Source organism: Salmo salar, chromosome ssa20 (assembly GCF_905237065.1).
Source record: "Salmo salar chromosome ssa20, Ssal_v3.1, whole genome shotgun sequence".
NCBI classification, from domain to species: domain Eukaryota; kingdom Metazoa; phylum Chordata; class Actinopteri; order Salmoniformes; family Salmonidae; genus Salmo; species Salmo salar.
Window position 1 is genome coordinate 55,619,929 of NC_059461.1, and position 16,806 is coordinate 55,636,734.

Here is a 16,806-nt window from a genome sequence, read left to right on the forward strand (position 1 = left end):
AGATCTGGTACTGGTACTCCCTGTATATAGCTCCACATAGATCTGGTACTGGTACTCCCTGTATATAGCTCCACATAGATCTGGTACTGGTACTCCCTGTATATAGCTCCACATACATCTGGTACTGGTACTCCCTGTATATAGCTCCACATAGATCTGGTACTGGTACTCCCTGTATATAGCTGCACATAGATCTGGAACTGGTACTCCCTGTATATAGCTCCACATAGATCTGGTACTGGTACTCCCTGTATATAGCTGCACATAGATCTGGTACTGGTACTCCCTGTATATAGCTCCACATAGATCTGGTACTGGTACTCCCTGTATATAGCTGCACATAGATCTGGTACTGGTACTCCCTGTATATAGCTCCACATAGATCTGGTACTGGTACTCCCTGTATATAGCTCCACATAGATCTGGTACTGGTACTCCCTGTATATAGCTCCACATAGATCTGGTACTGGTACTCCCTGTATATAGCTCCACATACATCTGGTACTCCCTGTATATAGCTCCACATAGATCTGGTACTCCCTGTATATAGCTCCACATAGATATGGTACTGGTACTCCCTGTATATTGCTCCACATAGATCTGGTACTGGTACTCCCTGTATATAGCTCCAAATACATCTGGTACTCCCTGTATATAGCTCCACATACATCTGGTACTGGTACTCCCTGTATTAAGCTGCACATAGATCTGGTACTGGTACTCCCTGTATATAGCTGCACATAGATCTGGTACTGGTACTCCCTGTATATAGCTCCATATAGATCAGGTACGGGTACTCCCTGGATATAGCTGCACATAGATCTGGTACTGGTACTCCCTGTATATAGCTCCACATACATCTGGTACTCCCTGTATATAGCTCCACATAGATCTGGTACTCCCTGTATATAGCTCCACATAGATCTGGTACTGGTACTCCCTGTATATAGCTCCACATAGATCTGGTACTGGTACTCCCTGTATATAGCTCCACATAGATCTGGTTCTGGTACTCCCTGTATATAGCTCCACATAGATCTGGTACTGGTACTCCCTGTATATAGCTCCAAATACATCTGGTACTCCCTGTATATAGCTCCACATACATCTGGTACTGGTACTCCCTGTATATAGCTGCACATAGATCTGGTACTGGTACTCCCTGTATATAGCTGCACATAGATCTGGTACTGGTACTCCCTGTATATAGCTCCACATAGATCTGGTACTGGTACTCCCTGTATATAGCTCCACATAGATCTGGTACTGGTACTCCCTGTATATAGCTCCACATAGATCTGGTACTGGTACTCCCTGTATATAGCTCCACATAGATCAGGTACTGGTACTCCCTGGATATAGCTGCACATAGATCTGGTACTGGTACTCCCTGTATATAGTTCCACATACATCTGGTACTGGTACTCCCTGTATATAGCTGCACATAGATCTGGTACTGGTACTCCCTGTATATAGCTCCACATAGATCTGGTACTGGTACTCCCTGTATATAGCTCCACATAGATCTGGTACTCCCTGTATATAGCTTCACATAAATCTGGTACTGGAACTCCCTGTATATAGCTCCACATAGATCTGGTACTGGTACTCCCTGTATATAGCTCCACATAGATCTGGTACTGGTACTCCCTGTATATAGCTCCACATAGATCTGGTACTGGTACTCCCTGTATATAGCTCCACATAGATCTGGTACTGGTACTCCCTGTATATAGCTGCACATAGATCTGGAACTTGTACTCCCTGTATATAGCTCCACATAGATCTGGTACTGGTACTCCCTGTATATAGCTGCACATTGATCTGGTACTGGTACTCCCTGTATATAGCTCCACATAGATCTGGTACTGGTACTCCCTGTATATAGCTCCACATAGATCTGGTACTGGTACTCCCTGTATATAGCTCCACATAGATCTGGTACTGGTACTCCCTGTATATAGCTCCACATAGATCTGGTACTGGTACTCCCTGTATATAGCTCCACATAGATCTGGTACTGGTACTCCCTGTATATAGCTCCACATAGATCTGGTACTCCCTGTATATAGCTCCACATAGATCTGGTACTCTCTGTATATAGCCCCACATAGATATGGTACTGGTACTCCCTGTATATAGCTCCACATAGATCTGGTACTGGTACTCCCTGTATATAGCTCCACATAGATCTGGTACTCCCTGTATATAGCTCCACATAGATCTGGTACTGGTACTCCCTGTATATAGCTCCACATAGATCTGGTACTGGTACTCCCTGTATATAGCTGCACATAGATCTGGTACTGGTACTCCCTGTATATAGCTCCAAATACATCTGGTACTCCCTGTATATAGCTCCACATACATCTGGTACTGGTACTCCCTGTATATAGCTCCACATAGATCTGGTACTGGTACTCCCTGTATATAGCTCCATATAGATCAGGTACGGGTACTCCCTGGATATAGCTGCACATAGATCTGGTACTGGTACTCCCTGTATATAGCTCCACATAGATCTGGTACTCCCTGTATATAGCTCCACATAGATCTGGTACTCCCTGTATATAGCTCCACATAGATCTGGTACTGGTACTCCCTGTATATAGCTCCACATAGATCTGGTACTGGTACTCCCTGTATATAGCTCCACATAGATCTGGTTCTGGTACTCCCTGTATATAGCTCCACATAGATCTGGTACTGGTACTCCCTGTATATAGCTCCAAATACATCTGGTACTCCCTGTATATAGCTCCACATACATCTGGTACTGGTACTCCCTGTATATAGCTGCACATAGATCTGGTACTGGTACTCCCTGTATATAGCTGCACATAGATCTGGTACTGGTACTCCCTGTATATAGCTCCACATAGATCTGGTACTAGTACTCCCTGTATATAGCTCCACATAGATCTGGTACTGGTACTCCCTGTATATAGCTCCACATAGATCTGGTACTGGTACTCCCTGTATATAGCTCCACATAGATCAGGTACTGGTACTCCCTGTATATAGCTGCACATAGATCTGGTACTGGTACTCCCTGTATATAGCTCCACATAGATCTGGTACTGGTACTCCCTGTATATAGCTGCACATAGATCTGGTACTGGTACTCCCTGTATATAGCTCCACATACATCTGGTACTGGTACTCCCTGTATATAGCTCCACATAGATCTGGTACTGGTACTCCCTGTATATAGCTCCACATAGATCTGGTACTGGTACTCCCTGTATATAGCTCCACATACATATGGTACTCCCTGTATATAGCTCCACATACATCTGGTACTCCCTGTATATAGCTCCACATAGATCTGGTACTCCCTGTATATAGCTCCACATAGATATGGTACTGGTACTCCCTGTATATTGCTCCACATAGATCTGGTACTGGTACTCCCTGTATATAGCTCCACATACATCTGGTACTCCCTGTATATAGCTCCACATACATCTGGTACTCCCTGTATATAGCTCCACATAGATCTGGTACTCCCTGTATATAGCTCCACATAGATCTGGTACTGGTACTCCCTGTATATAGCTCCACATACATCTGGTACTCCCTGTATATAGCTCCACATAGATCTGGTACACCCTGTATATAGCTCCACATAGATCTGGTACTGGTACTCCCTGTATATAGCTCCTCATAGATCTGGTACTGGTACTCCCTGTATATAGCTCCACATAGATCTGGTACTGGTACTCCCTGTATATAGCTCCACATAGATCTGTTACTGGTACTCCCTGTATATAGCTCCAAATACATCTGGTACTCCCTGTATATAGCTCCACATACATCTGGTACTGGTACTCCCTGTATATAGCTGCACATAGATCTGGTACTGGTACTCCCTGTATATAGCTGCACATAGATCTGGTACTGGTACTCCCTGTATATAGCTCCACATAGTTCAGGTACTGGTACTCCCTGGATATAGCTGCACATAGATCTGGTACTGGTACTCCCTGTATATAGTTCCACATACATCTGGTACTGGTACTCCCTGTATATAGCTGCACATAGATCTGGTACTGGTACTCCCTGTATATAGTTCCACATAGATCTGGTACTGGTACTCCCTGTACATAGCTGCACATAGATCTGGTACTGGTACTCCCTGTATATAGCTCCACATATATCTGGTACTGGTACTCCCTGTATATAGCTCCACATACATATGGTACTCCCTGTATATAGCTCCACATACATCTGGTACTCCCTGTATATAGCTCCACATAGATCTGGTACTCCCTGTATATAGCTCCACATAGATCTGGTACTGGTACTCCCTGTATATAGCTCCACATAGATCTGGTACTGGTACTCCCTGTATATAGCTCCACATACATCTGGTACTCCCTGTATATAGCTCCACATAGATCTGGTACTCCCTGTATATAGCTCCACATAGATCTGGTACTCCCTGTATATAGCTCCACATAGATCTGGTACTGGTACTCCCTGTATATAGCTCCACATACATCTGGTACTCCCTGTATATAGCTCCACATAGATCTGGTACTCCCTGTATATAGCTCCACATAGATCTGGTACTGGTACTCCCTGTATATAGCTCCACATAGATCTGGTACTGGTACTCCCTGTATATAGCTCCACATAGATCTGGTACTGGTACTCCCTGTATATAGCTCCACATACATCTGGTACTGGTACTCCCTGTATATAGCTCCACATAGATCTGGTACTGGTACTCCCTGTATATAGCTCCACATAGATCTGGTACTGGTACTCCCTGTATATAGCTCCAAATACATCTGGTACTCCCTGTATATAGCTCCACATACATCTGGTACTGGTACTCCCTGTATATAGCTGCACATAGATCTGGTACTGGTACTCCCTGTATATAGCTGCACATAGATCTGGTACTGGTACTCCCTGTATATAGCTCCACATAGATCTGGTACTAGTACTCCCTGTATATAGCTCCACATAGATCTGGTACTGGTACTCCCTGTATATAGCTCCACATAGATCTGGTACTGGTACTCCCTGTATATAGCTCCACATAGATCAGGTACTGGTACTCCCTGGATATAGCTGCACATAGATCTGGTACTGGTACTCCCTGTATATAGCTCCACATAGATCTGGTACTGGTACTCCCTGTATATAGCTCCACATAGATCTGGTACAGGTACTCCCTGTATATAGCTCCACATACATCTGGTACTGGTACTCCCTGTATATAGCTCAACATAGATCTGGTACTGGTACTCCCTGTATATAGCTCCACATACATCTGGTACTGGTACTCCCTGTATACAGCTCCACATAGATCTGGTACTGATACTCCCTGTATATAGCTCCACATAGATCAGGTACTGGTACTCCCTGTATATAGCTCCACATAGATCTGGTACTGGTACACCCTGTATATAGCTCCACATAGATCTGGTACTGGTACTCCCTGTATATAGCTCCACATAGATCTGGTACTGGTACTCCCTGTATATAGCTCAACATAGATCTGGTACTGGTACTCCCTGTATATAGCTCCACATACATCTGGTACTGGTACTCCCTGTATACAGCTCCACATAGATCTGGTACTGATACTCCCTGTATATAGCTCCACATAGATCAGGTACTGGTACTCCCTGTATATAGCTCCACATAGATCTGGTACTGGTACACCCTGTATATAGCTCCACATAGATCTGGCACTGGTACTCCCTGTATATAGCTCCACATAGATCTGGTACTGGTACTCCCTGTATATAGCTCCACATACATCTGGTACTGGTACTCCCTGTATATAGCTCCACATAGATCTGGTACTGGTACTCCCTGTATATAGCTCCACATAGATCTGGTACTGGTACTCCCTGTATATAGATCCACATAGATCTGGTACTGGTACTCCCTGTATATAGCTCCACATAGATCTGGTACTGGTATTCCCTGTATATAGCTCCACATAGATCTGGTACTCCCTGTATATAGCTCCACATAGATCTGGTACTGGTACTCCCTGTATATAGCTCCACATACATCTGGTACTCCCTGTATATAGCTCCACAAAGATCTGGTACTCCCTGTATATAGCTCCACATAGATCTGGTACTGGTACTCCCTGTATATAGCTCCACATACATCTGGTACTGGTACTCCCTGTATATAGCTCCACATACATCTGGTACTGGTACTCCCTGTATATAGCTCCACATAGATCTGGTACTGGTACTCCCTGTATATAGCTCCACATAGATCTGGTACTGGTACTCCCTGTATATAGCTGCACATAGATCTGGAACTTGTACTCCCTGTATATAGCTCCACATAGATCTGGTACTGGTACTCCCTGTATATAGCTGCACATTGATCTGGTACTGGTACTCCCTGTATATAGCTCCACATAGATCTGGTACTGGTACTCCCTGTATATAGCTGCACATAGATCTGGTACTGGTACTCCCTGTATATAGCTCCACATAGATCTGGTACTGGTACTCCCTGTATATAGCTCCACATAGATCTGGTACTCCCTGTATATAGCTTCACATAGATCTGGTACTGGAACTCCCTGTATATAGCTCCACATAGATCTGGTACTGGTACTCCCTGTATATAGCTCCACATAGATCTGGTACTGGTACTCCCTGTATATAGCTCCACATAGATCTGGTACTGGTACTCCCTGTATATAGCTCCACATACATCTGGTACTGGTACTCCCTGTATTAAGCTGCACATAGATCTGGTACTGGTACTCCCTGTATATAGCTCCACATAGATCTGGTACTGGTACTCCCTGTATATAGCTCCACATAGATCTGGTACTGGTACTCCCTGTATATAGCTGCACATAGATCTGGTACTGGTACTCCCTGTATATAGCTCCACATAGATCTGGTACTGGTACTCCCTGTATATAGCTCCACATAGATCTGGTACTGGTACTCCCTGTATATAGCTCCACATAGATCTGGTACTGGTACTCCCTGTATATAGCTCCACATAGATCTGGTACTGGTACTCCCTGTATATAGCTCCACATAGATCTGGTACTGGTACTCCCTGTATATAGCTCCACATAGATCTGGTACTGGTACTCCCTGTATATAGCTCCACATAGATCTGGTACTGGTACTCCCTGTATATAGCTCCACATACATCTGGTACTGGTACTCCCTGTATATAGCTCCACATAGATCTGGTACTGGTACTCCCTGTATATAGCTCCACATAGATCTGGTACTGGTACTCCCTGTATATAGCTCCACATAGATCTGGTACTGGTACTCCCTGTATATAGCTCCACATAGATCTGGTACTGGTACTCCCTGTATATAGCTCCACATAGATCTGGTACTGGTACTCCCTGTATATAGCTCCACATAGATCTGGTACTGGTACTCCCTGTATATAGCTCCACATAGATCTGGTACTGGTACTCCCTGTATATAGCTCCACATAGATCTGGTACTGGTACTCCCTGTATATAGCTGCACATAGATCTGGTACTGGTACTCCCTGTATATAGCTCCACATAGATCTGGTACTGGTACTCCCTGTATATAGCTCCACATAGATCTGGTACTGGTACTCCCTGTATATAGCTCCACATAGATCTGGTACTGGTACTCCCTGTATATAGCTCCACATAGATCTGGTACTGGTACTCCCTGTATATAGCTCCACATAGATCTGGTACTGGTACTCCCTGTATATAGCTCCACATAGATCTGGTACTGGTACTCCCTGTATATAGCTCCACATAGATCTGGTACTGGTACTCCCTGTATATAGCTCCACATAGATCTGGTACTGGTACTCCCTGTATATAGCTCCACATAGATCTGGTACTGGTACTCCCTGTATATAGCTCCACATAGATCTGGTACTGGTACTCCCTGTATATAGCTCCACATAGATCTGGTACTGGTACTCCCTGTATATAGCTCCACATAGATCTGGTACTGGTACTCCCTGTATATAGCTCCACATAGATCTGGTACTGGTACTCCCTGTATATAGCTCCACATAGATCTGGTACTGGTACTCCCTGTATATAGCTCCACATAGATCTGGTACTGGTACTCCCTGTATATAGCTCCACATAGATCTGGTACTGGTACTCCCTGTATATAGCTCCACATAGATCTGGTACTGGTACTCCCTGTATATAGCTCCACATAGATCTGGTACTGGTACTCCCTGTATATAGCTCCACATAGATCTGGTACTGGTACTCCCTGTATATAGCTCCACATAGATCTGGTACTGGTACTCCCTGTATATAGCTCCACATAGATCTGGTACTGGTACTCCCCTGTATATAGCTCCACATAGATCTGGTACTGGTACTCCCTGTATATAGCTCCACATAGATCTGGTACTGGTACTCCCTGTATATAGCTCCACATAGATCTGGTACTGGTACTCCCTGTATATAGCTCCACATAGATCTGGTACTGGTACTCCCTGTATATAGCTCCACATAGATCTGGTACTGGTACTCCCTGTATATAGCTCCACATAGATCTGGTACTGGTACTCCCTGTATATAGCTCCACATAGATCTGGTACTGGTACTCCCTGTATATAGCTCCACATAGATCCTGGTACTCCCTGTATATAGCTCCACATAGATCTGGTACGGTACCCTGTATATAGCTCCACATAGATCTGGTACTGGTACTCCCTGTATATAGCTCCACATAGATCTGGTACTGGTACTCCCTGTATATAGCTCCACATAGATCTGGTACTGGTACTCCCTGTATATAGCTCCACATAGATCTGGTACTGGTACTCCCTGTATATAGCTCCACATAGATCTGGTACTGGTACTCCCTGTATATAGCTCCACATAGATCTGGTACTGGTACTCCCTGTATATAGCTCCACATAGATCTGGTACTGGTACTCCCTGTATATAGCTCCACATAGATCTGGTACTGGTACTCCCTGTATATAGCTCCACATAGATCTGGTACTGGTACTCCCTGTATATAGCTCCACATAGATCTGGTACTGGTACTCCCTGTATATAGCTCCACATAGATCTGGTACTGGTACTCCCTGTATATAGCTCCACATAGATCTGGTACTGGTACTCCCTGTATATAGCTCCACATAGATCTGGTACTGGTACTCCCTGTATATAGCTCCACATAGATCTGGTACTGGTACTCCCTGTATATAGCTCCACATAGATCTGGTACTGGTACTCCCTGTATATAGCTCCACATACATCTGGTACTGGTACTCCCTGTATATAGCTCCACATACATCTGGTACTGGTACTCCTGTATATAGCTCCACATAGATCTGGTACTGGTACTCCCTGTATATAGCTCCACATAGATCTGGTACTGGTACTCCCTGTATATAGCTCCACATTGATCTGGCTGGTACTCCCTGTATATAGCTCCACATAGATCTGGTACTTACCCTGTATATAGCTCCACATAGATCTGGTACTGGTACTCCCTGTATATAGCTCCACATAGATCTGGTACTGGTACTCCCTGTATATAGCTCCACATAGATCTGGTACTGGTACTCCCTGTATATAGCTCCACATAGATCTGGTACTGGTACTCCCTGTATATAGCTCCACATAGATCTGGTACTGGTACTCCCTGTATATAGCTCCACATAGATCTGGTACTGGTACTCCCTGTATATAGCTCCACATAGATCTGGTACTGGTACTCCCTGTATATAGCTCCACATAGATCTGGTACTGGTACTCCCTGTATATAGCTCCACATACATCTGGTACTGGTACTCCCTGTATATAGCTCCACATAGATCTGGTACTGGTACTCCCTGTATATAGCTCCACATAGATCTGGTACTGGTACTCCCTGTATATAGCTCCACATAGATCTGGTACTGGTACTACCTGTATATAGCTCCACATAGATCTGGTACTGGTACTCCCTGTATATAGCTCCACATAGATCTGGTACTGGTACTCCCTGTATATAGCTCCACATAGATCTGGTACTGGTACTCCCTGTATATAGCTCCACATAGATCTGGTACTGGTACTCCCTGTATATAGCTCCACATAGATCTGGTACTGGTACTCCCTGTATATAGCTCCACATAGATCTGGTACTGGTACTCCCTGTATATAGCTCCACATAGATCTGGTACTGGTACTCCCTGTATATAGCTCCACATAGATCAGGTACTGGTACTCCCTGTATATAGCTCCACATAGATCTGGTACTGGTACTCCCTGTATATAGCTCCACATAGATCTGGTACTGGTACTCCCTGTATATAGCTCCACATAGATCTGGTACTGGTACTCCCTGTATATAGCTCCACATAGATCTGGTACTGGTACTCCCTGTATATAGCTCCACATAGATCTGGTACTGGTACTCCCTGTATATAGCTCCACATAGATCTGGTACTAGTACTCCCTGTATATAGCTCCATTCTTGTGTATTTTATTCCTCTTGTGTTACTATTTTTCTTTTTAGTATAATTTTTGAACTGTACATCGTTGGGAAGGGCTCGTAAGCAAGCATTTCAGGGAAAAGACTACATCCTTTGTATTCGCATGTGCTATGATTTTCTGTCATTTGAAAGACAGACAGTACCTGCAGGAAACTTCCATCAGCACCGCATTCTGGGACGGTGTGGCTGCGGATGCTGGACTCCAGGGCCTGACTACGAGCCAGCTGGCACTTGGACTGGGTGGAATCTGAAGGGGGATGTCCAGCAATGATTTCTACTACTTCCATTGGCATATATAATCAATGCAGAAGTGTGTATAGATTGTGTGTACTGTATATATCAGGGATGGTCAACTGGCGGCCCTTTTGAAGGCCCTCGGATCCATTTCTACACACAAAAACGTTTTTAGGAACTCAGTCGGGGTCTAAACTTACTGTTGAGAGTTAGAATAGAAGAATAGACAAGGTGTCATTTCGACATGTGGTTGTGCATCAGTAGATTTTCTCTTGTTATGTCAGTCAGTGACGGCAGTGGAGGCTGCTGAGGGGAGGATGACTCATAATAATGGCCGGAATGGAGTGAATGGAATGGTATCAAACATGTTTTTGGGGGTTCTCGTGTGTTTGACACGATTCACTCCATTCCAGAATTACACTCCATTTCAGCCATTATTATAAGCAGTCCTCCCCTCAGCAGCCTCTACTGACTGATAGTCAGTAAATTAGCCCATGTCAGCAATTCTTTTTCAGATTTCTGAGTTAGTTTAGCAGCCAGCTGTCTAAACTTGTTATCATGGTCGAATTACCAGACGGGGGCCCCCCATTGATTTTGTCAGTCAGTCTCACTCAGATATCATATTCAAAACTGCAAACATTTCTCTCCACCCTATGGCAAAATGTGTAGAATTGCAGGAAATTAGCAGTAAGACAGCTCATTTTTCTCTCCGCCGCATGGCAAAATTAGTAGAACCTTAACAAATTTGCTTTAAAACTGCAACATTTTCTCTACACCCCATGGCAAAATTTGTAGAATTGCACGGAATGAACTCACAACGTGAGAGGCGGTGGAAGCAGAACCACGAGCAACTGCAGCCCCTCATGATGAGTTCAGATTGTCTTGTGGCTCTCACCCCCATCAAAGTTGCCCATCCCTGGTATATATGGTGATTAATAGATGGAATGTATATGTGTGTATAGATGAAGGGGTCTATTACTGACTTTCATAGAATGTACACAGTTTATGGTCACTAAAGGGTACTGACCTGCACAGTGTGCTCGCGGTGCCGTCCGTAGCTGAGTGTTAATGCACTGGGCTCTCTGGAAGGCACACAGGGACATGTAAAGGCGTCCGTTGCTGCCACATACTGTCCGGTGGCGCTCCCTGTGGCAGTCCAGCGCACAGCCCCGGGGCCACATGTTTTCTGGGATCAGAAACGGCTGGACACAAGCAGCAACACAGGCAGTACAATGCAATTACACCCTCCTGAGCTGTACTCTCATATGACACACTTTGACCCCCAGCAGCGTACTGTATCAGAGAGATGGATGGAAAAAGAGCAGAGAAGGGCTCGCACCGAAGTTGTGTGACCAATCAGAACACGGGTGAATACATGTTTGGAGTGTATTGGTGTGAATAGACTTAAGCAGAGCTGGTCAGAGAGAGGGATTAAAAGGGAGCTATTTGTTGGTGCCTTGGCTAGTGGATACTCAGTCTGCTGCTTGTCTGGTACAGGAACAGTGCTTCAGTGTCACGCTAGGAAAAGCTGAGAGAAGGAGCACGTAAAAGATAAGCACTGCAGTAGTCAACACATGGCCAAAGTATGTTAAAATAGAAAATAGGGAAATGTGTGTGTGTGTGTGTATATCTTGGCCTTCACCTGCTCCTGTACCTGTGAGAGCTGGTTTTGCTAGCTAACTGCTCTGTAAATAAACAGGCCTAATTGAGGGAAAGGGTCCAGACCCTTCAGACCCACCTCACCCCCCTGCATGTCAACTGTGGGCTCAGTCTGTAGCTCATTGTCATGGCTGGAGTAAAGTACTGTATTTTGCAGGCCTGCATCCAAAGGGAAGACGCTGGAACATTTCTGTTCTGTCATCTGAATATTGCTGTAATACTGGACCATACACCAGACATGCATGACCTCTAAAATCTCTTATCTGTCCTTGAGTCAATACTTGAGTACACGACACACACCATCCTAGAGGACACTTATTGCAGAACACGACAGCTGTCCGAGGGCTTTCCCTGTATCCCTGCTATAGTAGGGTACACCACAGCTTTTTCCAGCCTTACTCATAGTCACAGTGGTATTCCCAATCGTTAGTGGGATGCCCTAGGCCTAGACTGCATTTGATAAACTTCTATTGATACACCATGTGTCTTTTTACATCAACATTCCAGTGAGGTGGGCGGAGGGGAGACGAGAACAGAGACAGAGAGAGGTACTCGGACCGCAGGCCATAGGCTTGTGCTAAATTGCTAACACATGCTGCCTAGTGCCAGACATTGCACTAAAAGCTAGGTATCACACATGCGCTCACACGTGGGTCCCTCTCTTGTCGTTGACCTTCACTCCCAATCAGATAACCCTGGACCCAGACCATGCCCCCCCCCCCAGCCATCCTCCAGGCTCTATCTTCAATACCTCTTTGTCTCCTGCTCTCCCTCACACTCTGTCATAGCGCAGTAAATTTGCCATGGTGTGTATTTCACTGTATGCATAATTTCCCTGATTGAGAAAAACCTCTCTGCTGATGAAAGGACCTGCCTGTGCTGCAAGGTGGTCAGGGTATTATTTAATCGATTGATTCCTTGTGGAGGAAAGCATATACATTGGATGTGTGTGTGCATGTTGGAGGTAGTGTCCTCATTGTGGCTGGAGGACGGGAGATAGCTTTCTAACTAGGAGTTCACTGTGTTCAGTACCACTGAATAGACCAGGTTCAGGTTTAAAGTGGTAGCTAGTAGCCTTGAATGGTCTTCTCTGTCCAGGTGCAGTGTTACAATGTATTCCAGCTACAATTATCGTCAGTGTTCTGGGCAGAGCGTTGAGCGGTGCAGCGTGGACGAACAAGGTGGCAATGTTTCAGGCAACCTGGTGTTAGATTTTATAACTGTATATGAAAATATAGATATATCTCTCGAGAGGGTCACCTTAGTGTGATGAAATACGATGTTTTGGCTAAGACTGAAATGCTGCTGAAAGACTTGCACACTTTCTTTTTTTTTTTTTTTACATCCATACCAGTAACTTTTATGTTGAAATAAGCCCCCTTCCCTGTCATATGCGGAGTAAAAGTAATGAGAACAGTGAATCAGTCACGTGAAGAGTTCTTCTCCATTCATCTCTATTGCATGGCAGGAAGTCTGGGCAGACAAACAGCCTGTGTGTGCAATTTGTCATGCGCCTGCAGAATACAAAACAACCAAACATTGCAGACACACGCAGACATGCTAAACATGTGCACTTTCACAGCTGAGTGTGTACAAGTACACCTCTCACAATTCAAAATGGGCATGGTAACCAAACACACTGAAACCTGTACACATGTACTGTATGCACACACTGAAACACATACAGTTCCTTCAGAAAGCATTAATACCCCTTAACTTATGCCACATTTTGTATTACAGCCTGAATTCAAAATGGACTAAATAGATTCTCACCCATCTACACACAATACCTCATAATGACAAAGTGAAAACATATTTTTAGACATTTTTGCAAATGTATTGAAAATGAAATACAGAATTATCTCATTTACACAAGTATTCACACCCCTGAGTCAATAAATGTTAGAATCACATTTGCCAGCGATTACAGCTGTGAGTCTTTCTGCACAAGTCTATATGAGCTTTGCATACCTGGATTGTTTTAAGCCAAAACTGTAACTAGGCCCCTCAGGAATGTTCAATGTCATCTTGGTAAGCAACTCCAGTGTATATTTGGCCTTGTGTTTCAGGTTATTGTCCTGCTGAAAGTTGAATTTGTCTCCAAGTATCTGTTGGAAAGCAGGCTGAAGTAATTTTCCTCTAGGATTTTGCCTCAAATCAGTTTATTTTTATCCTAAAAACTCCCTAGGCCTTGCCCATAAAAAGCATACACATAACATGATGCAGCCACCACCATGCTTGAAAATATGAAGAGTGGTACTTGGATGTGCCCCAAACATAACACTTTGTATTCAAGACATAAAGTAAATGTCTTTGGCACATGTTTTGCAGTTTTACTTTAGTGCCTTATTGCAAACAGAATGCATGTTTTAATATTTTTATTCTGTACAGGCTTCCATCTTTTCACTCTTTTATTTACTGTAGGTTAGTATTGTTGAGTAACTCCAATGCTGTTGATCCATCCCCAATTCTATCACAGCCATTACATTGTGGTAAAATCCCAGAGCGGTTTCCTTCCTCTCCAGTAACTGAGTTAGGAAGGACGGGGTGTATTAATAAACCATCCAAAGTGTAATTAATAACTTCACCATGCTCAAAGGGATATTCAGTGTCTGCTTTTTTTTTTACCCATCTACCACTGGAAAACCTCCCTGGTCTTAGTGCTTGAATCTGTGTTTGAAATTCACTGCTCAACTGAGGGACCTTACAGATAATTGCATGTGTGGGGTACAGAGATGAGGAAGACATTAAAAAATAATGTTTAACACTAATATTGCACAGAGTCCATGCAACTTGTGACTTGTTAAGCACATTTTTACTCCTGAACTTATTTAGGCTTGCCATAACAAAGGGGTTGAATACTTATTGACACAAGACATTTCAGCTTTTCATTTTTTATTAATCTGGAAACATTTCTAAAAACATAACTCCACTTTGACATTATGGGTAGGCCAGTGACAAAAGTCAAGGGGTGTGAATTCTTTCTGAAGGCACACACCCGTTTTCCCTCGGGTAAGAAAAAAATATGTTTCAATATTTGCCTTGAGGCGGTTTCTGGCCTGCGGTCTGGGCTAGTTAGCCAGTGTTTGTCTACTCCATACACTACCTCTTTAGGGAACATTGGCTTTATAGACTTTCTAAGATTCCACTCCATGGCTTGGAGGTTGGTGTGGCCCCTTACACACTGATCTTGGATCAGCTTGTCATACTCTAATCTCCTAAATGGTTATGGTCAGTACTAAACTAAACTGACTTTAGATCACTTTGAGAGCTCTATGACAAGGTAACAGGTATGCCCTTAATTCATGGATGTAGCCAATCTGAATGAAAAGGGTTTCAGCACTGCTTGAGATGGCAACCACTCCTTTCTGTCTACTATAGTCTACTTCACTCAGCCAGAGCACAGATGTAATATAACGTTTTGCACTCACGTTTAGTTTTTTAGATTTTAAAAACGCACCATCGGTGATTGGATGTTGGTTTGTTCAGGTGACAATCACAGAATGATAATAAAAAATTATTGATAAAGAAAAAGGTTAAGGGAAAATGTAACAGTTCATGCTAGACTGTCTCTCAAAATGAGCACTTCTGAAGTATGAAAGTGTAAATCCTTGAGGACTTACCGGTGACCTCTCAGTTTGCATAGACTCGGAGAACAAGATGATGAGCAGCACCAGACAGGTGAAAGTGAACACCGGCATACTGCCCAGGCGCGTGGCTCTGCTGGAGGCGATGCGCGCGCTTCTGTCTCTGTGGCAAAGCGCCGTGCACAAGTCGCCAGCCAATCCAGCCTTAACGCAAGAAAGTTAAGGGAAGCTTTTTATCTTCTTTTCACTTTCAGCAAGCCATTTTGTTGGTAAGCGGCAGATCTGTTGACAAGTGGAACGACAAAACGGGTAGATCCCAAATTGTTGCGCTTTACGCAAAACCGGTGGCAAGTGATGAATAATCAGAAATAGTTCACGGGAAATTTCTTCAAAAACCTACACTATAATTGTAAATATGGTTCTCTGTTATCCTGGTTCTGAGCGCAGACTACATGAGCATCAAGACCTCCCCTGTCAAATCCCTACCTTGGCTTTATCCCCAAGTAGCCAGCCCCTTTCCGTTCGACAATAACATGTGCGTAACTGCTGCACAACTGGGTGCCATACTTCAGGCCTACTTGTTCACAGTGGGCTATTGTATAAAAAGTAGTTATAGCAATACACATAGTATTATTTTTTACATCTAAATCTACTAGTGTTTTATAAAACGTTAATAGGCTCATTTGCTGAGGTTAAAACGGTCTACTCCTGGTGGTCCGTCTACTACTAGACTACTGGTGGTCCTAAGTCTCCCTCACGTGGACATAAACATGCAGACTAGGCAGCCCATAGGGAAAGCCGCGGATTTACGCTTATCCTACCAGGAGGAAATGGTCTATTTGCTTATTTAAAAAAGGTA

At 44.0% G+C, this 16,806-nt stretch overlaps 1 protein-coding gene across 1 annotated transcript in view; it reads right to left on the reverse strand.

The window, feature by feature from the left end:
• The window catches only part of LOC106580855 (SPARC-related modular calcium-binding protein 1), a 50,598-nt gene extending 33,894 nt beyond the window's left edge, over nucleotides 1–16,704 (reverse strand). Inside the window, exons 1-3 of the mRNA XM_014162347.2 lie at nucleotides 15,984–16,704; nucleotides 11,729–11,903; nucleotides 10,611–10,714 (exon numbers count right to left, since the gene is read on the reverse strand). Coding sequence (XP_014017822.1) covers nucleotides 10,611–10,714; nucleotides 11,729–11,903; nucleotides 15,984–16,061 — 357 coding nt within the window. The 5' untranslated portion in view covers nucleotides 16,062–16,704. The remainder of the gene's footprint in view (nucleotides 1–10,610; nucleotides 10,715–11,728; nucleotides 11,904–15,983) is intronic.
• Nucleotides 16,705–16,806: the final 102 nt, after the last annotated feature.